At 36.5% G+C, this 27,135-nt stretch overlaps 1 protein-coding gene across 3 annotated transcripts in view; it reads left to right on the top strand.

Annotated features, from left to right (window-relative positions):
• Window positions 1-27,135, top strand: part of LOC111064557 — a 595,337-nt gene that overhangs the window by 272,708 nt on the left and 295,494 nt on the right. For all 3 annotated transcript variants that reach the window (XM_039441820.1, XM_039441821.1, XM_039441819.1), the window contains exons 8-10: window positions 22,290-22,473; window positions 24,040-24,109; window positions 24,838-24,969. In XM_039441820.1, coding sequence (XP_039297754.1) covers window positions 22,290-22,473; window positions 24,040-24,109; window positions 24,838-24,969 — 386 coding nt within the window. The remainder of the gene's footprint in view (window positions 1-22,289; window positions 22,474-24,039; window positions 24,110-24,837; window positions 24,970-27,135) is intronic.

Genomic DNA, 27,135 nt, shown 5'->3' with positions numbered 1-27,135 from the left:
TTTTTAAAAATCAGCTCACATAGTCCGGGTGTTGCATAAAAAATCATTTTATGTTCTTTATCTGCAGGGTCAGTCAGTTCAATTTTGAGCCATCACTTCCAAAGGTTAGATGCCTACTACCCAAATAGTACTTGTTTCTAACTATTCTTGGTCCAAATGTAGTATCTGCCCCTACTATCATTCAAACATTGCTCTATAAACATATGGACCCACTTTGGTTCCACTCAATCAACTTCGAGTATAAATGTTGTACACTTTCTCAGGACTGCTGTTATTCAACACTCCCTCAATATCCTCCTCCTCCTCCTCCTCCTATGAAGAAGGTTGGCAAGCCTGGCTTGCACAGTATGGGTGTATTGTGTACCGGCTCTGTGGATTTTCAAGTAATTTGTTGATATTTTACATACAATACACAAATTTTCTAGCATGAGTGAAGTCAGTATTGATAAGTGTTCGATTTTGTGTTTTGGAAGTGTATAATACCGTGAGTAGAATCTGCATTTAACTGTAAAGCGTTTGCATCTCTTGTAGAAGAACTTTTAAACACCATTTTTTCAGATACAGGAAGGATTCCCAATTTTAACAGTTCATATTTACACTGAATCTCTCTATTCAATCTCATTGATCAACTTGTTGCAATAATAATTTACTGTATTGTTGAACTGTGATACAGCAGTGATACCAACTGATGTAATTTTGGTTGTTTTTCGTTATAAGCGCAACTTGTAACTGACAATACAGTATCATATAACCTGGATGAGCAGCTCTCTCTAGTTCTCAAAAATAATAGTTGAATGATGATTGATTATTTACTGATCATTATTAACAAATGATAAAACTTTATCATCCAATGCTCTCTTTTCAAAGTTGTTTTGCTTTTTGACAACTGCCTGATAACAACTCCTGAAACATTTTATTGGAACAATAGTCAACTTTCCATCATTGATAAATAGTTCAATTGTTATTATTCTGATTCTCAATCACTTTTCCACCCTCCTTTTCCCGTCTCTGACAGGGGCTATCTTTCCATCCTGCCTTGAAAGCCCTCTAGGCACTCATTTTCCCTTCTATATAATTTCCTATATATACTTGGTATTATAATGATGTCACAGAATAAATGTAATATCTTTAAAAATCAGATGGAGAGTAATCTCAACAATTTAAAGAAGGGCTTGATTGACAGTACAGTGATTGAGATTGCCGTCAATCTACATGCAAGTTTAGAAATCATTTCGGAGAAGTTTTCCAAAGAGGCAGTTATAGACTTAATACCAGTTGTCACAACATTATTGAGTAAATATGACGCTGCGATAAAAGTCAACAGCGATCTGACAAAAAATTTAACGGATATGGCAGCTGAAATTATGACTCTGGAAAAATCACTTCTAAAAGAGAAAACAAATAGGAAGTGTGATTTCAATGATTCGATTTGTAATGAAGAGAGGGCTGATGCTGATCAGAGAGCTCAAGGAAAAGCTTAATTCAGAGAATGTGACTGTCAATGAGTTGAAACTAGAAATTTCATCAAAAGATGCTATTATAAATATTTTAGAGAGAGATGCACAGCAAGCAGCTGACATGATTAAAAATTTGGATTACAAGTTACAGTTATTAAAAAAGACGAAAACTATTCCAACAGAGATCAAGACCCCCAAGTCAACTTGTAGGTCTGGATCATCAATAAGTTCTGATATTTATGGTGTGGAAACATCAAATCGTTTCTCTTTGCTTCAAGATAACAATGGCGAGTCACTCCAACCTGTTGATGGGCATAGATTCAAAGTGAGAGCTCACATGCATAGAAGTGACTCTCATTCTAAGAAGCCGAATTCCATGAAATCATCCTCCTTGTCATCAAAGAGAAACCGGATTGTGGTCCTTGCTGATAGCCAGGGGAGAAATATGCAAAACTTTATGAGCAGATTGTACCCTAATTTTGAAATTTTTGTTTATTGTCTGCCAGGAGCTCAATTGAAACAAGTTTTTGCGAATGGATTGCAGTTCATGAAAGATTTAACTAAATCTGATTATGTTATTGTGATGGTGGTTTCGAATGACTTTGCTGGTTATGATCCAGGTCATCTCACCACACAGAAGGGATTGGATCAGATTCTAAGTGCGGGATTGAACAATAATATCATTATCAGCGCAATACCCTCTAGATATGATAATGATGAAATTCACTTCACTAATGTGTCGATCTCGAATAGAATATCGTCTTACACTGGAACTTCAATGGTGATATTCAACAATTTCAGTAGCATTATGCAAAGGCATCACTTCACGAGACATGGCCTGCACTATAGAAAGAAAGGAAAGCATTCACTTAGAAAATCTTTCTGTAATATTGTGGCAAATCATGGACTCTTGAAGCATGCTCCTTTCATGCCAATGGAAATTCATAACAGTGTTGACTAGGATGTGATAGTCCGCGACCCTGACTGCGTGACTCCAGCTTCAACCCCATTGGCTGTAGAACATTCCATCATTGATCTTGATGGAACACCTTCCAGTGTTCAACTTGGAGAGTTGAATTTCCACCGAGTGAGCAACAATCTCCACACTCCTATGTCCAGAGTTTACTCGAGAACTGTTAATTCTTCCAATCCTGATACTTGATCAAATAATGAAAATAGTTTTTTAGGTCTCTCTCAGCTCCTATCAATGAACAATTCCATTCAAATGATCTTAATGATCTTGATTCTCCTACTCTCTCCTTATTCTTTTGCAATGTACAGTGTCTAGGTAATAAAGTAAATGAAATAAATGTAATGAATAGTATTAATGATAATAATTATGATATTCTATGCTTAACTGAGCATTGGTTGAAAGAGAATCATTTGGAACTGGTCAATATAGATGGTTTTGTGATGACCTCTGCCTTTTGCAGAGTTAAATTCAAGAATGGAGGTGTTGTTATTCTCATTTCAGACAAATTTGTTAATGATTTCAAAGTAATTGATGTATCAGCTTATAGTAATGAAATTCACCGTGAATTTGTTGCTATTAGGAGTAAGAAATCAAAGATTATCATCATAACACTCTACAGATCACCTAGGGGTGACTTCAACCTTTTCCTTGATGCATTCGATAGACTTATTATATCTTTAACTAAATACACGCAGGATTATCATTTTATTATAGGAGGTGATTATAATATAAACATACTGTCTATTGATCCTAAAAAATCTGAGTTGGTAAATTTTCTCAAATCTCATAATCTGTATCTGACCAACTTTGAGACAACAAGAATGAATTCTTGCTTGGATAATGTTGCAACTGACTTGCGCCCCGGTTTGTTCAAGGTGGCTGTTGAGCCGGTGGTCTTGGGCGATCACGATGCCATATCTTTCAGAGTGAGATCCAATACGAATATAAGTAGGAATACTAATTCAAAAGATGAAAAATCTTATAGTTTCAGACCAATAACTGCTATAGGAACCAATCAATTATTGTCTCAACTATGTACCATCCACTGGCCGAGCATTCTAATACATGAAAGGGCTGAGAATAATTTCCAATTTATTTACAAATATGAGCTATTTGAAATTTTCTGCCCTATAAAAACTAAAAAGCCTTCCTCTGATAGAGTTAAAAAGTGGAATCAACTCTCACCTGCTTTGAATGGTTTAAGGAATACAGTACTGATTGCTTATGATAAATACAAAAATAGTAGGTCAGAAAATGAAAAATGCGCTTATATCAATTTAAAGAGACTATATAAATTAGAACTTAAATCATTCAAGCTCAACTCAAATGTCCGGCGTATTGAATCAGCGAATAATAAGTGCTCAGCTGCATGGGCAATTATTCGGAAATGCTCTAATCTACCTCCTGATGTTAGTACATCTATCTCTCCTGATATATTCAATCAATACTTTCTCGAATCAGTAGAACAAATTCACAGGAGTATTGATTCAACGGATGATCTAGCAGAGGATTTACTATCTCTCTCTCCAGGAACTGATTGTAGATTTGAAATGAAAGAGGTCTCGGTTGTGCAGGTTCTAGGTATTGTCACAAAAATGAAATCCTCAAATAGTAAAGATATATATGACTTGACCAGCTCACTGGTAAAAGAAGTAATTCAACCAATCATTGCACCATTAACAGCTTGTTTCAATTCTTGCATAAATGAAGCAGTTTTTCCAAAAATTCTGAATCATTCTAGAACTATTCCTATATACAAAAAAGGTTGCAAGAAACAACCTGAGAGCTTCAGACCCATATCTGTTCCACCAATATTCGGTAAAATTTATGAATATATCATTTCCATTCAACTCTATGAATACTTTGAGAGCAATGGCCTGCTTACCACTGCACAGTTCGGTTTCAGAGCAGGTAGATCAACCATAGATGCAGTTGGCTCGATTGTAGACGACATATTAGACTGCTTCAATTCAAAGAACTATGCAGGTTTAGTCCTGTATGACCTGAGTCGAGCGTTCGATGTTGTCCAACATGAAATTTTATTGAAAAAATTGTATTATTTAGGTGTGCAAGGGAAAGCTCTTAAACTGTTGCAATCGTACCTGAGTGATTGTAGGCAGACTGTAAATGTTAATAACGAATTCTCCAAGTGTTGCATTGTACAACATGGTGTTCCACAAGGATCAATACTAGGACCCTTGCTATTTCTGATAATGACGAATGATATTGATTATTTTACCAAATCTAAAGTAGTTTGTTATGCTGACGACACATCTATGTTTTCTGTAGATACTGATATCCTGGCTCTGGAAGAAAAAATTTCCAACTGTCAGGATGAAATGAGCATATGGTTCAGGGCAAATAATCTACTTCTCAATAACAATAAAATGCAACAAATAATTTTAGGGTTGAGGCAGATTGATGAAGATAATTTAAAATGTGTGAAGATTTTGGGGATATATCTAGATCGAGGATTGACATGGGGCGCACATATTGATCATGTTTGTTCCAAGCTGAGCCGAGTGTTATATCTTTTACACAGATTGAAAGAATATGTACCTCAACATTACCTCAAAATGACCTATTTTGCCTTCTTTCAAGGTACATTTGCATATGGTTTATCATTGTGGGGTTGTGTTACTGATGTAAAAAAAATCTTGCTCCTTCAGAAGAAGGCTTTGAGAATTGTTGGTAATGCAGACTACTTAGAACCTTGTAGGCTAATTCTTGTAGAACAGAAAATAATGACAATTTATAGCTTATTTGTATTTTTACTAGCTATGGAAGTGAAAATGAATTTTGACTCTTCCCTACATAGGGAGAATTTTCACCAGCATAATACAAGGTACAGACAGTGTATTGAAGTATCATATGCCAGGCTGAGGAGAACTCAGATCAGTTCAAGAGTAATTTCTATAAAAATATTCAATAAGCTTCTGTTTTTTGTAGGAGAAATATCTGTTGCTCAGTTTAAATGTCAAATGAGAACACTTTTGACAGAAAATCTGCTTTACTAATTGACTGAATTCCTCAACATGAGCAATGTAACTATTAGTAGCTACTTCTGATCAAATTTGAGTTTAGAGTAAATCTTAAATAAGTGTGAACTATTATATAAACTTTCATGACTTGTATAATTTGATTGCCTATTATGTGATTATTATTGAATGTCTGTTAGATTTATTATCATTGTAAGATTATCATTGTAATGCATATAAGACTATGACGTATCCGATTGTATAGTTTTTATACTAAAAGGAATAAAAATCTTTTCTATTCTATTCTATTCTATTCTATTCTATTCTATTCCTCATCATCACTCCAAGTCCTAGCCTCTAACAATAATTCTCTTGCAACTGCTGAAGTACTTGGAGCTGGAGTGGAGCCTGCTGCTTCTCCAAATGATTCATAGGTTGGTGACCCCTTCTCCACCTGCTCCTCAACAACATCTAGTTGTGGTTGTAATGGACATCGAACATGCCTGGGTTGTATTGGAGTTGTTAGCGGTGTAGGCAGTATAAGCCAATGTTGTTCTGCTAATGATTGAGCCAGTGGCTATTGCAGAGCTGAAGGTGCTTGTTGCTGAGCTGGAGGTGGTTGCTGCTGGGCTGCAGGATTCTGAAGAGTCTCGATAACTTTTTTCAGTCGTTTAGTTAGCGGTTTGGAATGTTTTGCATGTTGCTCCTCTGTCAATTCTGTTTCAAGTGTGAGCTCGTTATGCTTTCTCTTGATGTTATGTCTTAGCTTTGCAATCTCCTTGATGGTAGGAGCTACCTCCTCCAATGTCTTCTAACGAGGTCGAATTATCCTGCTTGCCTTACAATAACAGACTGATCCTCTCCTAGGCTTACATCTCAACTAAATAGGTGTTGATACCATTCCTGTAGCGCCCAGCACTCTTTCCTGATGAGTGGTCAATGATAAGAAATGCATGTTTGGCTGATGACCAAACCTTGTTACACATGTCCTTGAACTGATCAAAGGTCATATCGGCTCCAACATGGTCTCTATACAGATGCTTCAAGTTCAGCTCATCTTGTTCAAACATGATTAGGAAATTTGCATTATCGCAAATCAACTGTTTTGGAATGCAGCTATAGGTCTGTGCCACATAAAAAACATCAACATCACTGTGTCTGCCTGCACTAAAGTATTTCCTGATGTCATCCTGTTGCTCACAAATTACGTCATCGAAGATAATTATTGAATTGGCAGGCAGTTCATGTGTTTCAGGTATTTCCTCACTTGTTCCACACTCTACATATTCCATCTCATCGCCTAGCCCTTGCATGATGGTTTTAAGTAACTTGTACTTGGACTGAAATGTAGTCTTTGAAAAAAAAGTATATTTGAAAAATGTATCCCATTTGGATCAAAAAGCATGTTGAACAACAGATTTGTCCTACCACACCCTGAAGGTCTACATATAATGCATCTTATGTGGTTGGGGAACAAAGGACCATGCCGCTCCTTCTTATTGTCCATCTCCGAACCACAACATTCTACCACACGATCAAAATAGATAATTTTGAACAAGTTTTGCTGTTGTACAACCTCTCTCATCCTAGATCAAGTCACTTTTGTCAATCCACGAGTCGTGACTTGAACTGTGTCCTTTCCAACGCACTAGCAGCTTGTCCCCTGTCTTCCTCAAAACCTTTTCAATCTCAAAGACACTTGGCACTGTTGTCTTTACAATTTATTCAGAGTAAAACCCTCCTTGAATATGCTCATCTCTATGGTCTTCCAATTCATATGTAACAGGTACTGTGGGACGTACAAGTGTTACTGTGAACAGCTCAATTGGCTAGATATCCCTTGTCGAAAGTCTTTCTATACTTGCTTATTCCAACCTTGTCACCAGGCACATTATCCTGATGAGGACCTGGATAGAACCTACCTCTACACTCAGCATTCTTCTTCTGCAACTCTTCTCAATAAGCTTTATGCTCTTCACTAAGATGGTTAAGTAGTGCTTTCTCATGCTTCTTTTTCACATCTGCTGGTCGCATACCAATTGTTCGATGGATCTTGGAATTATACTCTGTGAGGTTAGAATGTCTGAGGTTCCTCGCTCAGTGAACTTGATTCACATCAACTGTTTAAGTGTTCCATTGAAGCATTCCACAATAGATGCCTTCTTATCTGATCTAGTTGAGTAATGATTCACATTAAACTGTTTCACAAATTTTTGGAATTTTGTTTTGAACCACTCTCTACCATCATCAGTCTGTAGATTTTTCATTGGATGTTTTTCAAATATAGGATGCATAGCCCTAACATTGTCATTGGCTGACTCATTCAAAATTTGTATTGCAAATGCAAGCATACTGAGACAATTTATGATTGTAATAATGTACTTGTAACCTTTGTTCTGTCGAGCACATGGTATCATCTCAACAAGGTCAGCCTGATAGAGGTCATCAAGACCTTTGACTGTAACCTTTCTTGTCAGGACTAGCCTGCTTGTGCAGTTCTCCCACTATCACTGTCTCATCCATACTGGAGATATGAACTTGTTAATTAGCATTTATATAGGCAACAAGTTTATCAGACCATGATTTTGGCATCTTGAAAGTCAATGATGACCTGAAGTTTATCATAACAGGATGTTGCTCAGTTAATTGGACCATGATGTTGGCAGTTACAACCTTCAGCATCTTGAAAGTCATGATTACTCAACTTCCTGCATAAATATAAATTTATCAGAGTAGGATGCTTCCTATTGTATTGGATGACTAACAGTACAGGATGTAATATGCTTCATCTCACACCTTGTGCTTACTCTAGAAGTTGAAGGCTGTATGGAATAAAATGTACAACAATTGTGGTATTACTTGATGTTTATTTACACTGTATGCATGAAAATATATATATAGTGCACAAAGATAATTTCAGTCCAATATATCGACAACTATCCATTGATACAAATCTCCTAGTCAATTACTTATTTCACAAAATCCTCTGCTGAACATGAATTTCAAGATGACTGCTCCCTCGCATAGATTGGTGCAGCTTGACACTTCAGCATTGTGATAGATGTATGTCAATGTCTCCAAGAGGTTTTGAGCCATTCCAAACAGTTCAGGCAGGTCCTTATCTCCAAAGTTCAGGCAGTTCCTTATCTCCAAAGTTCAGGAATTAATGATCCATTGGTTGCAGGTTACTAGTAGACAGTCTCCGCACTGACACATGTCTGCTTGTTCCACTGCAGGCTGATGTTGGTACTGGGTCTGGCACAGTGGCAGGAGTTGTAGTAGCAGCAGTACTAGTTGGAGTAGTACTATGTGAGGTTGTAGTGCTAGCAAGAGTTGTAGTACTAGCTTGAGTAGTTGTGGTGCTAGCAGCAAGAGTTGTTGTAGCAGTTGCAGTACTCACTGGAGTAGTAATAACAATGGATGCTTGTTCTTCACAGTACAGTGCACAGACCTCGACTGACCTTGCAACAGCCACTTCCAGAAAGTCCAGCGATGTGATTGTGGGGTGAAGACAGGTGTGCAGATTGTATGCGCAGTAGACTCGTTTGCAGAGAGCTCCCTCCACAGCTCGATCCCTGGCCATATTCATGTACCAGTCTCTGTTATTGTTGTACATTTGGTCAATCACTGACTGATTACCACATAGAGCAGGAATCCTGGATGTTAGCAGGCACTGTTGCATATGATGGATGTTTGATGTATTCAGTCCATGTTCCCTTGATGTGAGAAATTCCTGCGTCCTGTACTTTGTATCCAATGTGCTGACACTGAGTGCTAGCACAAGGTAGAGCGCTGCTTGGTAGATACTTGTTGCCGCCATGATTGAAGAATGATGATTGATAGCTGCTGCCTTCCCCTTTTATACTTCCTTCTGCACAATAGATGACTCATCTTTCTCGGTATTCCTGCATGCTTTTTTCTGTTCATGACATTTAGGGTAGAAGTCCATCTGACAAAGTTTCCTGCTGACAGGGTCTGGAATCATTCTGCAAATGCATATTGCACAAATCTATGTATGTAACATTGACTCTCATGAGTTCAATAGCATTGACATCATGTTATAAAAATTATTAATTTTCAACAGTATCCTAAAGTACATTCCATATGAGATCGTTTTATCTATATAATTTAAAGTTCTCTAATGATGACTGTTACTCATTATCACTCTGGCATAGCCTCTTTGCAGATGGTTCATCAACTTCTTCATCATCATCATCATCATCATCATCATCATCATTGCTCCTTTTACAAGATAAAGAATGATGTCCAAATGCCAAAGTATGAACTCCATCATTCAATATATGTCTTTTTTCATCAGCATTGCTTAGTGCTTTTTTCTTCTGAACTAGTGTCATGATTTGATGCTTCCTGGTACCAAACATCACCTGCTTCCTAGAGATGTCTCTGTTCTTATAGAGACAGTCAAGGTAGTCCTGAAAGGTGATGTATCATTCAGAATCTGGGTGGGATTTGAACAGCTCTTTTCCAAGTATTGGTCTCCTCACTCGTTTAGCTTTTTTTATCGAACCACTCTTTAATTGACTTGAGATCCAAGTGGTGAAGCATCTGCAGGTGTACAGTTTTGATCGTAGACCTACATATTCATGAGGAGCTCTGCCGGCATATTCATCCTTGAACTTTCCAAGTACCATCTTGTTTGTGCCTGAATAACATGGGTGGTCGGTTGGATACTCAGATGTATCAAAAGTGTCTCTCAGTTGCTGGTTGTTGATGATGTCATTGTAGAGGTTCTCAGCTTTCACAATGTGGAATAAGCTGTCAGTATCCTGGTAAAGCAGTTGCAGGTTCTCTTTGTATGTAGGTTTCATCACATCATAGTGGAATTGATACATAAGGGTCTTGCCAATGTCCAACCCTGTCGAACCAATGTAGATAGGTTTGTTCAGCTCAATTTTCTCCTTGTGCAGTGTCATGGCACAAATGTTCTTGCCAAAGATGATGCGGTCCTTACAGGTTGGTTGGGCAATCAGTTTCCTTAGACGTTTCTCATTGTTGACAAGCTCCATGTTCATTCTCTTCCTCACATACTCCATCATCTTGCCGAAAACTGCATTGTTCATTGGTTTGAAGAAATTTTCCTCAAACTTGTTTTTTGACTTCTGCCTCAGCTTTGTATTGAGCATGATGTAGGGTGCTAGAAAGTTCTCTTGCACAAACTTTACACCTTGATGCACCTGATTAATTTCCAGCCCATGCTGTACTGCCTGTTTTAGAGTACGGTAGTGACAAACATAATGCTTGCGGTCAGTCAATTTTGTCAGGAGTCTTAAATGCCCTGACTTTGGAGTTTTCTTGTTCTCTGCCAGGAATGGAAGGTCATTGTGCTTATCATGCAATTCAGAAGGGTATTCAATGTCAACTTTGAGAATGTAGCCATACTTCATTTCATCTGGACTACATGACAACATGGCAGTGGCTGACACATCATCTAGCCATACAGGTTGTTTGCATCCCTGTATAGGAGGTATGATGTAGGCTCCTTGGGTCGACAGGCACTCCTGTGTAGGTGTTGTTGGCAACGGCATGTCGATGAACGCATATTGTTATTCCACCTCTGATTCCTTGTTCAATGAACATATACATATCGTAGTCAGTTAGAAGTTCTAGTTCAACTTTTGTATACTTCAGCATAACATCAAAGGAGAAGCCTGGTGATATGAAATAGTGTGCACAATCCAAGTTATAGTTTTTCAAGCATATATCTCTGGAGCTTTCAAAAATATTGGCCAGAAGGAGAATATCTGTTTCGAGGTATAGATCACTGTACTCTCCCAGGGTCTTGCAATCAAATTTCTCCCACACTTGTTGAGCATGTTCATATGCCTCATCACTGATGTGGCTGTCAGTTAGCTTGCTGAAAAACGTTTCATTTGGTGGTAGTGAGGTCTCTTTCAGTTTCTCCCATGAGTCACAATATTTGTAGGGGAACACACCCTTTCTGGAAACCAACTCCAAATTCTCTAGGGGTATGTGGTAGCACTGTTGACACTTCTTCAGTAGACTTGACAAGGTTGGTGACTAGGTTGTCCAAGCTGTCTGGTGTGAATCTGAAGGTATTGATGAATCATAGGTGCAGTTACTGGGAAATTTATTTGGTGAATGATAAGTACTTCTCTGATGTGTTTGAGATGACAGACAGCTGCTTTTCATGGGTTCCAAGGTGTGGTATGATTTAATGAGTGTCGTAATAGGAGGAGTTGTGAAGAAAAACTAGGATGAATGTTGTATGACATCTTTGAAGGTTGCACTTGTTGCACAGAGCATTCCGGTAGACTCCTGTTATATGACAATTGTCATACACCTTGTCACCATTGAATGGTTTCTTGCAGGCTTCACAGTTGGCGGCAGCATTGTGTCTGGCTTTCTCCCTCTCAAAAAGTGGAAGCATCTTTATTTGAGGATGATTGATTGCCTTATCTAGATCTCTCGCATGCATGGTTAGAGTTTTGATTGAGTGTTTGGCTGCATCAGGTCCTCTGTAGACAATTGGTTCCTGAGGGATGAGGTTGGTGATTGATAGCCACAATGAAAATAAGTTCTTATCTCTAACGAAGTAGAGGCAGTAGCTCATTGCAGTGTGATGCTGGATCACTTTGATTGCCTTCCCAATCCATTGCTGCTATTCCTCAGACTTCTCCACAAGACATTCAAAATCTGCATGGGCCACCAATGGTAGTCTGAATTTATTCAAATGTTTCTCGAATTTCATTGTTGGTGGGCTTCCATCTTCCTTGAGTTGAGGCATGATGATCCTAGCAGCCTGGTTGTTGGCACAGTACTCCTTGTGATCTTTCATCCTCTGCTGACCATTATTATTGATGGTGTAGTGTGTAAAGCATCTACGACAATTTATGATGTGGTGCTGGTGTTTAATCAGCTGAGATCTTACAAGTTTTTCAAAGTTTTTCATATAACAGTAGTGACTATTGATATCTTCCTCTTCTTCATGATTGGTGGTTGTGGCTTCTCTGCTGTCCTGAGTTGTGGAGGTGGTGGCTTCACTGCTGTCCTGAGTGGTGGTGGCTTCACTGCCATCATTGTCATGGAGGAGTAGTAAATTGAAATGGTCCTCCTTCATTTCTTTCACAACACATCTTGGATAGATAATACATTTGGAATCCATCCCATATATATTGACAGTTACACTCGAATTATCCCTCTCAAAACGGTCAATTGAATCCCTCTGAAAACGATGGTGGTGGGGAGAAAGATTCCATTGAAATTGTATTTCCAGTCAGTCGATGATATCTCTCATTGATTCATTCAGGATGTGCTCCTTGCATAATATGTTTGGCGAGGATTGCCCACTTGAAACAGTGTTGATCACTATTCTTTGGATTGATGATGGCTTTTCTTGCTGCAATTTTGGCTGGCAGTTCAATGTGAGAAGATCTTCGAAGTGGTTTGTGTCTGCTTATGCGTATGAGGAGACCATGAATGATGAGGAGGCTCCATCCACTAGAGTTTCCCTCAAACTTGGCCTCTTCGTCCAACAGCTTCTTGCATGCCTCCCTGATAATTCCAGCAAGATCATTGACATTGAATATGGAATAGTTTGGAGTCTTGAAGGCCACATTCTGAAATTCCTCCTGCTCAATGTTCTTCTCATCAAGGTGGCTGCATTGATATTTAGCCTCCAACATCAGGTTGACCTTGATTGGCCCATGTGTCTGGAACTCCTGACCTATGGCATCAATGATCTTCATCTGCAGGCTGTTCAGCAGAGAGTGAAAATCCTTATTGGGTTGGGTGAAGAGATGTTGTTGTAGAAGAGTGTCCAAAGGTTGTTGTTGAATGCCTCTTCCAACGTACAAAACTCTCCTGACAAGCTGCTGGCATCTGGTAGCTTTGTTCATCTGTAACATACATACAAGAAGATTAATAATAGGGTGCAATGTAGGGGGTGATCATCTAGAGTGACACAGTCATCTTGAATGACATGTCTTGCACTCAATCTAGATGTTCAGCATACAATTCTTACTACTATATATGCTACTGAAATCAATCTTAGGATGATGGTATGGGTATGTTCAGAGAAAACAATGTTAGAAATCAATATTTTGAGGTTAGGTTAGGTTAGAAGAAGTTACTAGTAACTTTTGCAGACCTAACCTAACCACAGTTCATTGTCTACAATCATATCGATCTGTTGACTTATAGTTCATAGAGCTTCACAGGCAGAAACATACTTATTCACAAAATATATTCTGCATTACATTATGAGGTGACATACTTAAAATCATTGAAAGGTTGGGTCGGAAGAAGTTACTAGTAACTTCTGCAGACCTAACCTAATCACAGTTCATTGTCTACAATCATATCAATCTGTTGACTTATTGTTCATAGAGCTCCACAGGCAGTAACATACTTATTCACAAAATATATTATGCATTACATTATGAGGTGACATACTTGAAATCATATGAATCTGCTGACATTTTGTTTATAGAGCTCAACAGGAGTGAATACTAAATAATGATAAATTAATCATATAAATCAATACATATCCATTTTTATGAGTAGAATAAGAAAAGTTTCTTTATCTCTTTTCAAAACATATAATAAAACACTTGTGTACTAACCTTTTGTATACAATCGAAGATCAGAACGGCGGCCATATGTCCTATAGTCTAGAAACTAGAAGAATACGATTACGAGATTTGTTATAAAAAAGGAATTTTGAATCAGAATGCTAATGCTCTATCTAGGATCCAATTGAATAATAATGATGTTATTCCAGGTCCTTCAAGACAAAACACAGGTGAAGAAGTAGATAAGATAATAAACGAAGCTATTCAAATGCATTTTTTATTCAAACTTGACGATCAATCTATAATAGGAAATGTAGACGACAATGATGTACGTGACAATAACCTTGACATTCGAGAAGAACAACATGACTCTGACGATCAAACAGTGCATTCAGACTATTACGGTAATGAAATGATTGGAATTTAAACTCTTAAGGAACCAGTAAACTTTGCGGAAAATCAAATATCACTAAATCTAGTGAAATACAATCCACGAAAAGTGAAAATACAAAAACTATTTGAAAACAAGTGCCAAATTATTGTAGAAATTTCCGAGAATAATTTTGAGAAAGATGTAGTAGAATTTGTAAAAGAATATCTAGTTCCGAATGTAAAATATTGTCTATACTTTGAAAATGATTTCTACAAAAAATTCACTGTAGTAATTGCCACTTTTTTCAAAAATACGCAACTCAAACTAGTACATTGTACAAAAAAACTGATTGATGTCACAAACGAGGAAGAGATAAAAGAGATAATCGATAACTATCATGTCGGAAAGAATAATCATCGTGGAATTCAAGAAACTTATCAGCAAATTAAAAGAAAGTACTACTGGCCAAATACTTGAAACAGAATTAAAAATTTCATCAATAGATGCCACATTTGCTTAAAAACAAAATGCAAAACAGTACCCTTGAACTTGGAAATGAATCTCACCCCCACTGCTTCAAATCTACTTCAAACTATTCATATTGATAGCATTACTTTTGACAAAAGAAAATTGTTGACGATAATAGATAGTTTTTCACGTTATAGTTTTGCACAAGCCTATCCACTTGCTGGTGCAGAAGGAATTGAAATAGTTGATAAACTACTGGATTTCTCCAGTCATCACGGTGTTCCAGAAATCATAGTTTCAGATAATGGCATAGAGTTCACTTATAATGTGGTGAAAGAATTGATGGCACTTCATAAGATAAAGATTCACTTTATCAGCCCACAGCATCCCCAGTCAAACGGCATGTGTGAAAGATTGCATGCAACCCTTGTCGAGTCTATTATTAGACTCCTTAATAATCAAGTTCAATTCAAAGACGATTCTATCAAGAGAAAAGTGAAACATGCAATTTTAGCGTATAATAATAGTATTCACTCTATAACAAAACTAGCTCCATTTTGAAATTCTTAACGGACATATAAACGCAAATGCTTTATTTGACATTGACATTGACAAACAGATGATGAACGACTATGTCAATCAACACAGAGAAAAAACCAAAAAGCTCTATGAACACATGAGAGAGACGAATCAAGCAATTTAAAGAAAAGGTTATCGAGAAAGTAAACGAGAATTGAGAACCATAGCCTGAAATTCCATCCGATATCTTCGTTAAAAATATGCAGAAACAGAGTAAGACAAAAAAATATAACAAAGAGAAAATCGAATCTGTGAACAGAGACCTTAAAACAGCTAAAATCGTACCGAGACACCATAACACAAAATCTAGAATACACCTTTCCAAAATTAAAAGACCTAGAAGAATTATAGAAACTAATGACATTGAAAAACCTAAGACAGTGACTCAACTGACTATTGACAATGACAATCCTCTTCCAGGTCACCCTTCATCCTGTACGCAGCAAAATCAGGAACAGCAATAGACATTAAGAATGTTACTATCAAATCTGGAATTGTACCAATTAACCTTGGCAAAGCCAAACTTGTATATAACTCGCACGTTTTTGTACATAATTATGATTCGAAATCAATGTATTCAGAGATTGAAAATTTAAATAATTACCAAGATAAAGTCTCTCACTATTTTTGGAAAAATATTAGTATAAGTTCAAAAACCGATTTTGTTACAGAAAACAGAAGTACATTAAGAGGTGCAATTAACTATTTGAAATTCATCAACCATACAAAGTCTGTTATTGGAGAAAAATTGGAAATAATTTTGTTTTACAATGAAAACGTCAAACGCAATAAAAGAGATTTAATAAATAGTCTTGGATCTGTTTTTAAATTTATCACTGGTAATTTGGACTCATATGACAAACAAGAATACGATAAGTTGATTCTCGAACCATATAATAATCAAGATAATTTAGCCAATCAAATTTCAAACCATTATTCAATCAGTCAAAACATTATTGTAGAATTCAATGAAACAATTGAACTTGTGAACCAAAACTTCAATGAATTGAAAGAGAAATTTTTGAATAATGATTTAAACGATTTCGTAGAATTAGAAAAAATTGAAGATATTTTGAATCAATTACTTATAGCTTATAATATTTTATTAGACATAGTTCATGACATTGAAAATTCTATTGCATTTTGTAAAGTAGGCGTTCTGCACCCTAGTATAATATTGTATACTAAAGAATTATTCAATGAACTTGTAAAAATTTCAAAATTCTATGATAAGAAATTCCCATTGGAAATCAAGTATAATAAGATGTTAGAAATAGAAAAATTGATTAATGTAGATTGTAAGCTAATTAAGAACGAAATCATTTATTTTCTCGAATTTCCGATTGTAGAAGAAGTAACTTTTGATCTTTTTGAATTATTACCAATTCCAAGTAAAGTAGAATCAAATTTTGTAACAATACTTCCACAAAACAAATATTTATTGAAATCAACTGATAGTTCTAATACTTTAAAAATTGAAGGATTGTATAAAGAATGTAGATTGATAGGAGATAACGAATGCTATCTGTGTTCATCCGAAGCCATCTCCCATCAACAACTGCAATGTGAAGAGGCTATCATATCTACTGGTTCCACCGACAACTGTAAATTCACCGCCGTCCAAATTGAAGAGAACCTCATCAAATGGATTCCCGAAATACAAAAATATTTGGCAATCTTACCAAAATTGGAGACCTTCCAAATCGAAACGACAACCGAAACTACTGTGACAAAACTTCAAGGAATTTATTTCATCAATACAGCCGAAGGAAAAATTTACTATCGAGGAAAACCTCTGTTCCACTCTTCCCAAACGAGAGGACATCCAAAATTTCCAGAAAACATCCAATTAGAACTTCAAGATCATCAAATTCCAGATTTCCAAATTCATTTGAAAAATTTAGACAACTTTAACCAATTTAAAAACATTCAAGTGTCTCCAGTTATCCGGAAATCATATTTAACCACCGACATCAATGTTTTCTCAACGATTTTGTACATTATGATTGTTCTTTGCGTGATTTTCACCGTGTACAAAAGAATCTCCAAAAGAGGACAGCAACCTTCTTAAAGAACTTTGCTACCAACCCCCGAAGTTCGCTTTAGGAAGGGAGGAGTTACATCGTGAGAATCTACAGCAGTCAGCAGTTTCTATACAACTTCTTGGAACTCTCCTGGAACTGTTGGAGCCAGCTTTCTCACGCATTGAGCGTCAGTCCTGCTTACAACATCGAAGCGAGAGATAGTCACTTTATCAAAATTCACTTGCTTAAATTGTTTTATTCCAAATTCTGTGTTTTGTAAAAATAAAGATTTCCTTTTAAAAAGAAATCTTGCGGAACGCATTATTTAGCTTCCATGTATCTATATAATTTTAATCAATCTGTTCCAGCTGCGCGGCTAGAGTCGTTACGGCTAAGGAATGTTTGTACTTTGTATCAATCAACCTTGAATCCCTAACACATATTATTAAAACCATTATACAAATTGAGTTCCATGGCCAACAAACTTGACTCACTCCTTCGTCTTTTTATAGGGAATAATGGAATAACATTAAAAGTGCATAGGAAGAATATAATTACAAATCACAAATGAGCTGCCAACTTGATGCAATTAATAGCTCATTACAACTTCTCTTGACTTATCACTGCTCTCAATAGAACAGCTGAAAGAATATGTGATGTACTTTGAGCGAGTTCTCCTGCCAGGGGCTTACTAGTAATCTATAATATAATAAAGGAGAGAATCGGCTTATACATGTAGGGGATAGGAAATTCAGGAATCAACTACTCACGTCTCAACATCACACCATCGTCTATCAACGTCTTATCATCACGTCTCAACTACTGGATTGATTAACTAGAAATTCTGCATGTAAGTTCTTAATTAAACGAGAATGCCTATTTTCAATTCTTCAAGATTTCATATCGTCAAGTTTTCAGTGTGTCAAGATTTTAATTGGACCCTTGCGGAGCACGGGTTACCCGCTAGTCTTCAATGAGAAATGATTATTTCCAATAAGAATGAAGATGGATTACGGAAGAACTGTGATACTAAATTAATCACAAGTTAAGTAGATAGGAATAAAACGTCTCGTTCAAACTCAGACAAAGAATAATTGTTTATTTAATCAACATCATAATCTTAGCTATCTCCATAGAGATAGTGAAAGACGTCAGCTGAGGCTTCCGTAACTACCCCCCTCCAGTCTTTACTATCTCTATTATAGAGATGTAAATAGAACTCATAAAAACAAAACATGGAAAACAACATAATAAAAACATTTTGGAAATCTTTCCTTACTCATCTTCATTATAGTTCCTTTTCGATCTTCTAATTTCACTCAAATGCACAATTTCATGTCTACCTCGTCCATTGTTGTGTTGCTTTTTTACCTCCACTCGGTTCCTATGTAGTAGATCAATCACTTCATATGGTCCAACAAATCTATGATCCGATTTCGTTCTCTTGTGATGATTTTTCTTGAAGATTATGTCACCTACTTTTATTTTATTCATGTCTTCAGCCACCTCCAAATTATACTTTTTTGTCCTCCGAACTTTCTCGTTCATGATTTTTCTCTCCACTTCTCTATGCTCCTCTGGATGCTCAACTAACTCAAATGGTGAAAAATTTGTTGAAGAATGTATGCTACTATTATATGCCAGAATAGCTCTTGCCATTGCTTCTTCCCCACAGTTGAATTTTGAATGAGTAAACAGCCAATTTTTCTTTCCACTTTGTTATCCTGGCGGATGTTTCTTTCAGCTTATTCATCCATAAAAGTGGCATGTGATCTGTTCTTAGCACAAATTCATTTCCGTAAAGGTATGGTCTAAAATTCTCAACACACCATACAATAGCAAGAAATTCCCTTTCAATTGTACTATAACGCCTCTTGGCCGGAGTAAGTTTCCTGCTTGCAAAAGCAACCGGTTTCTCATTTTGGGATAGTACACCTCCTATTGCTTCCCCACTAGCATCTGTTGTTAATGTAAAGGGTTGTTGAAGATCTGGAAACTGAAGTATAGGCGTTGAACAAATTGCTTCTTTACACTTTTCAACTGCTTGGATAACATCTGATGATATGTAGAACTTCACACCTCTTTTTAATAAGTTTGTTAATGGTTCAGTCATCTGTGCAAATTTGTGAATGAATTTTCTATAATAGCCGACCATGCCTAGAAATGTTTTTATCTCTTTCAAATTCTTTGGAATTGGAATGTCTCTTATTGCACTAATTTTCTGGCTGTCAGGACGAACTCCACTTTCCGAAATCACATGACCCATGAATTTCACTTCAGATTGACACAAGTAAGTTTTTTCCTTTGACAGCTTAAGGCCAAACTTCCTTATTCTTTCAAATAACTGTGTGAGATGTGCTTTATGATCTTCGAGATTCTTGCTGAACACAATGATATCATCCATGTAGATTTGTATTGCTTCTTCATTTATGTCTTCTAAAAACTCATCCATCAGCCTTTGAAACGTTGGTACTGCGTTTCTAAACCCAAAAGGCATCCTTGTAAATTCATAATGTCCTCTCTCAAAGCTAAATGCTGTCTTCTCCATGTCCCTTGGATTCATTCTTATTTGATGGTATCCCGACTTTAGATCCAGAGTGCTGAAAACTTTAGCTCCGTGCATTCTGTCAATCATATCCTCTAGCCTTGGAAGGGGATATCTCTCCAACTCTGTTTGATCATTTAAAACTCTGAAATCTACAACCACCCTAAGTTTTGGCGGTTCTCCAGGGGATGACTTTTTTGGTACAACCCATAATGGATTACAAAATGGAGAGATAGATTTTTTATAATGCCCTGTTCTAGCATATCCTTAATGTGTTCTCTAATGATTTTTTTCATTGCATGTGGATACCTTCTGGCTTTTATAAATATTGGTTTTGATGACTTTAATTGAATTGAGTGCTGAACTCTCCCTGTTGTTGTCAGACTCTCTCCTTCATTATATAAAGTGTCCTTATACTTTTCCAGCATATAGAATGCTAATTTTTCTTGTTCCTTGTCTATAAATTGTTCATTACAATTTCCTCTCACAATGGAACCCATTAGTAAATGTTTTTCTTTAGCAATTGAATTTTTCGATTTATAATTTCTATCCCCCAACTTGATTATCCATTGACCATTTATATTGATAGGAGCAGCTCCAAGATCTCTCATCATATCACAACCAATTATCACATCATACTTGTTGTTCATTATTTCTGTTGATACATGAACTCTCATAATTTTTTTAAAACCAATCAATCCAAACAGATTTAAATCTACTTCCCCTTTTAAAGCTTTTCTTCCTGTCAAAGTTAACATTTCACAAGAACACCCTTCTATTTTCAAACTATGATCAATTTTTATTAATGCTTCTTCCGAATTATTGTACTGTCCGATCCTGTATCATACAAGCAATAAACATCCCAACTCTTCACATGAAATATAGGTAGCTCTCCTTTTTTGCAATCCACTTTTTGTTCCTTGCTACCTATATTCCTCATCCGAAATCCTCAATCTTTATTCCTACCTTTCTTTGTCGATAATTTGGTTGATTTATTTTCCTTCAATTCAGGCCAGTCTTTTTCATTTTTCTCTCGATATTGACTTTCATAACGGTAACAGCTATTTTCACTATCTGAGGAGTGAGTTAAACTCTCTCCATCAGAACTACCTTCCAAATTTTTTTTGCGATTTTCCTTCCTCCTCAAAGCATTGACTACTCTTCTTCCAAAATTCTTTTTTGGGGTAACTTCCTTTCTATAAATGTAAGGACATTCTCTGGCAAAATGCCCTTCTTCCCTACACTCCTAACACTCGTTTCGTGCTAATTTTCCTTCTCTTTCCTTTCTATTTCCTTTCCCATTAGTAACCAATCCCTTTACATCAGTTCTCCATTTCTGGTTCGATCTGTTACCATAAACAGGAGAGGTTCTACTATTAAGTGAATATCTTCTCTTATTCTCAACCACTCTCCAATTTGAGTGTCTATTACTAGCTTCTTTCCAATAAGACTCCTCATCTTTGACAATTTGAATAGTTTCTTCTAAAGACTGAGGTTTTGCAATTTTCACACTCGTACATACTCGCTCCGAAGCTGCTCTTAACAAAACTTCCATTGATAACTCTTCATAGATTTTATTTCTCCATACCCCTTCCTCTTTAGTATTACACGAATCTAAAACTTTCGATTACAATTCTTTAACCAATTGCGATAACCGATTGGCAAAACTACCAATTGACTCTCCCAAATCACGATTCAATTCCAACACTCTCATTGCCATTGCAGAGACTGATTTCCTTGCACCTGCATGACGTTCTTTAAGGGCTTTTTTAACATCCTCCCAAGATGAACTGAACGATACTCCCAAATCAACAATAATTGATGTACTTATTCTAGACAAGAAAAACGAATGCAGGTTTGTAGTTGTTAATTCATCAAAATTGCTGTCAATAATTTGAGAATGGATGGCATCCATCCTCTCCAAGAATAGACTAAGTTCTTTTACCTCTCCTTGGAACTCCTGAATTGATCCGATCAAATTCATGAGACATTTCACGTCCATCAGTGGTGGTTCTTTCCCGGTAATTTCAATATTTGATGCAATTTCCTTTTTCCTCCTTGGCATTTTCAAAATCTATCCGAAAATTCCTATTAACTTCAACTAAAAATACTAGATAATATTTTGGTTTCGGCACCAGTTAAGTAGATAGGAATAAAACGTCTCGTTCAAACTCAGACAAAGAATAATTGTTTATTTAATCAACATCATAATCTTAGCTATCTCCATAGAGATAGTGAAAGACGTCAGCTGAGGCTTCCGTAACTCACATTTTGATATCTTTGGAGGATTACATTCATAAATTATTATTTCTCAAATGATCATTCCATGTTTTTGTGCAGGTAAATCAGAATTTGAAGTTCTACCGAATCGTGAATGAGATGATCGGCAGATGTAGAATCAAACGAGTTGAGTATGGTGATGGGATAAGTGCATTGTCCAAGTTACAAATCGCAGCTGGACTGAGTATCAGATTCACGGATGTTGGTATTTTCAACATCATAACTGGTGAACGCTTGCATAAAGGTACCCAGCAATTATTCAATGTGTATTCTAATAGTCAATGTAATAAGTGATACAGAATACATCAACTACCCTTTCTATTCTATCAAAATACAACTATAGTGAGGTCCACGTTGTAATGGCAGTGAAGAAAGATAGGAGAACAACGTTGCGATCCTCTGTCTTGTTAATACCTTCTATAGACGATAGCTGATACTGGTTTATTGATGTAATATTAGCTGTTCATTCTCGTTTAAATTGATCAATTATATTTTATCAAGCAAAAAACTATATTTTTTAAATGAGTTTACATAACTAACATGAAATATTTTGTTAATTAATTATTAATTCTATATTGTTGAAAGACGATCTGGCAAGAGAGCAAAACGAGAAAGAGATAACGCTATCAGCTTTGTTGAATGATAGACAAGGATAGCAATACAATTGATAATTATAACGTTAACACTGTCATTATAACGTGGACCCCACTATAGTAGATAGTTTCTTCATGCTAATGGCTATTGAATTGATGAATAGTGAATAATAAATTCCACTTATCTATTTCATTTCTGATATGCATGATATTGATTAATAATGTGAATATCTTCTGAACGGTTTGAGATATCGATATGTGGTTTCTGCCATTCTTTTTTTCATAAAATTTTGTATCGGAATCATGTATTGTATGTATTGTACAACCTTCCCATTAAAAGAAAGTTGCATTCAATATGGCGGATCTAAGATGGCAGACAAGATTTTTGAAGTCATAGTAAAGTAGTATTTCCAATTTGAGAGGGATCCCCAATCACATGCACCTTGTAATCACAATCTTTCATGAGATACTAAGCCGTTCTCATACTTTTTTCTCTCATTTCTGCTTTGAATAGTATTGATTAATAATGCGAATATCTTCTGAACGGTTCGAGATATCGATGTGCGATTTTCACCATTCTGTTTTTCTTGAAATTTGTATCGAAATCATGTATCGCATGACCACCTTCCTATTTAAAAAAACAAAGTCGCATTCAATATGGCGGATCCAAGATGGCGGACCAAATTTTTGAAGTCATAGTAAAGTAGTATTTTGAATTTGAGTAAGATCCCCAATCACACCCACCATCAAATTACCTCTGTGTATGAGATATTAAGCCGTTCTCGAACTTTTCACCCACGCTGTATGATTAACGTTCGTGTTGCTATCCTTGTCCATCATCTGACAAAGCAGGAAGATAGCGCTACGAATTCAACAATATATGTCCCAATAGTTATGAATATGTAGTCTATAGTTCAATCGTTGAAAAATATATTCCCTTGACGAATAAAATGTGGTCGATAATTTTAAACAAGAATGAACAGTAAATGTTACATTGGATGTACCGGATTAGCTACCTGCTATATAAAACTGTGTCAAGGCAGAGAATCGGTGGACCTCACAATATAAGTAGATTCTTTGTCTATCAATGATCTGTTGACGAAAGTATGTATCGTTCAAACTGTGTTTTGTAATGTACAAACATGCTGGTTACATAGAATACTGCACTTCACATTTTTGAAGACTGTAACCATATTGAATTTACTTTTCTGCTGCAGAGATTGCATATGAGTTAGTCCCGGGCACACCAGAAAACTCTCACATAGTACTTGGTGGAGTTACAAAAATGTAAGTTGAAATTTGCAATACTTTCTATTATTTCTCGAATAACTAAAGTTCTCGAAATGACAAGACAAGATACAAGATCTACAGCATTGGGAGTAAACAGTTGAAATTTCATCAGATATATACCGTTTTTCAGAAATTACTCACTTGTATGGGCTAGTTTATTATAATTATTGAAAACAACATAAAAATATGAAATGCTTGAAGATACATTTAAAAGTTCAAAATGTTTCAAATGGAAGGGTACTTCATGTTTTTATATTATTTTTAATAACCGTTATTCAGCTATAGTGAGGTCCACGTTATAATAACAGTGTACGATTAGCAATGGCATTGCTATCCTTGTCCATTGTTCAACAAAGCGGATAGCGCTACCTCTTTCTCGCTTTGCTCTGTTGCCTGATCGTCTTTCATTAATGTAGAATTAGTAATTAATTAACAAAATATTCCATCTAAATCATGAAAATTCATTATGAAATTATTGAAAAATATCATTTTTTGCTTAATAAAATATAGTTGTTTATTTTAAACGAGAATGAACAATTGATATTGCATTAATAAACCTGTCAGCTACCGTCCATAGAAGGCATTGACAAGGCAGTGAGAATCGGCAACGTTGTCCTCCCATCTTTCTCCACTGCCATAATAACGTGAACTGAAAACTTGAATTCCTTGATCCCTTCACAAACTCCTCAAAATATTGCATTTTCCAAGATTGTTATTTTTTGCAGAGATGTAGAATACAAGTTACCATCAACATCAGTGTATAGGATTTTAATGAGCTCTAGTGGCTATGATATAATAGTTGGAACAAAAGTGAGAAGTACAACGGACACTATTGGGAATGAAGGAACTGAAGCTGTGTAAGTATACAACTAAAATATGGCTTTGAGGTCTCTGGTGGGTCCAACTACCTGAATGTAGAAATGCAACAGGTTGATGGGATCTGAAAGGATTGTCCTATTGTTTATAAAGGTGCCAATATTTCTTCCTTCATCCTTTTTCTATTGTTCTTTAATGGTTGGCCATTTTCTCGATTTTGAGCCTTCCCTGTTGCTGTTGACTATAGAGAGCACGTTTCGGAGTAGATATTTTGCGGACACATGCGAGGTTCGAGGTTTAGGTTTTTGACCTAATCTAACCTAAGGTCAAGGTCAAGGTCAAGGTCGATGTCAAGGTAAAGGTCAAAGTCAAGGTCAAGGTCAAGGTCAAGGTCAAAATTCCAAAGCTTCAAAACTTGGAAAAAAAACTTAGAAAAAAAACGAAAAATCAAAAATGAATAAAAATAAATCAGAAGACCCCCCACTCACTTGGGAAGCATATAAATAGTGTGTAGAACAGTTGAAAAGCATCAGTGCAGTGTTTTGATCATTAGCAGAGAGTGTGCTCCTGAAGTCTGTGTCACAAGTGATTTTTCATATTATTTTTTCACACAGAGGTTGTGTTATAGTGTGTGTGTGTGTGTGTGTGTGTGTGTGTGTGTGTGTGTGTGTGTGTGGTGTGTGTGTGTGTGTGTGTGTGTGGTGTGTGTGTGTGTGTGTGTGTGTAGAGTTTTCATACTTGTCACACTTTTAATAGTTTTTTCTTGCTATAGCATCTTGCAATAGTTTCCGGTTGAGCACACAGCTATATGGCTCCCCCTCCTAAGCCTCTGCTACCGGGCATATTAGAATTAATACCATTATCACAAACACCTGGTTGTGCCACACCGCCGCAAGTTGTAGCTCCTAGTTACTTGCTTTGTCAGCATAGAATACTAGTTTTGAGCATATACACACACACTGCATTTCATATACATTGCCCACTGCAAATAGCTCACCTACTTAGTGCCCATTAGGCTTGGAGCATTCAGTGAAGCACTTGTGTGTAGCTCCTAGTACTGGTTTTGTAAAGTAGCATAACTGTTACTGGTATAGCTCACCAGTACTAGTGTAGAGCACACACACATACACACAGTCCAGTCTGCTGCATAGTCTTCGATCTTCAATTGTGCGAAAGAGGTTAGTACACAAGTATCCATTTTATTTTGAATATGTTTTCTGTGTATCATCATATTTGTTTATCCAGCATAGCTAGTATATAGGAATAGTTAATGTAACAAGAGATATCCATCATGGTGTAGTGGTTGAGCGCATCCGCTTTTCATTCTAGAGGACTCAGGTTTGAAATATTCATAGGGTCCCAGGTTCGAATCTTAATTGTATATTGTAGGGATGTAGGATGTTTGGTTAAGGAATGTAGATATGTAGAGGGGGTGTACCTGACTGTAGAACCATTACACCACGATGGATATCTTTTGCAAAAAATTATAACAAATTCTAAGACCAAATATAATGTTGCTCTAGCTAAGTAGATGGAGGAGAGGGAAAGAAGAGAGAGACAGTTCTATAGACATGGTACTGATGCTAATGATATTATTTTCAGATATGGATAGGGAGAAGGATTATTGCCACAGGCTGAGAACCTGGATCCCACTGGCAGGATAGGTTTAAAAACAAGGCCGGGCAATATTGCTAGCCAGTTGGCAGGGTGAAGCCGCGATGGCCGGGTCAGGAGGAGAATCGACCCTCCCCATTCAGCACTGACACCCCTAACTGTGATGAATTGCTATCCCGGGTGAGGGAGGAGGAGAATCGACCCTCCCCATTCAGCGCCGACAGCCCTAGCTGGGGTCAAATGCTGTCCGAAAGGCTTTACCCAGGAGGTTATCGCTTATAATATATGAGACCAGGATGAAGAGGATGGAGATATATAAAATGGTGCGAAAAATAACTTTATCATTTGAAACAAATTTGTATAACTCTCATATAATGTATCACTATTGATGTCGAATAATATGATTCAGGTTCATTATGGTCTAAAAGGAAATAATTCTATAACCCTGTTTTATGAAACATTTTCTTAAAGGTTGCAATACTATGGTCTTCGAATGCTATCAGATCTAATTATAATCATGAATAATACTGATGAATGCTGTTTATACTATGTTTCAGATGAGCAAAGCACAAAGATGTGGGCAACCGTCAAGC

The sequence above is a fragment of the Nilaparvata lugens genome, chromosome X (genome assembly GCF_014356525.2).
Source record: "Nilaparvata lugens isolate BPH chromosome X, ASM1435652v1, whole genome shotgun sequence".
Taxonomy (NCBI): Eukaryota; Metazoa; Arthropoda; class Insecta; order Hemiptera; family Delphacidae; genus Nilaparvata; species Nilaparvata lugens.
This window is presented reverse-complemented; position numbering and strand designations above follow the sequence as displayed.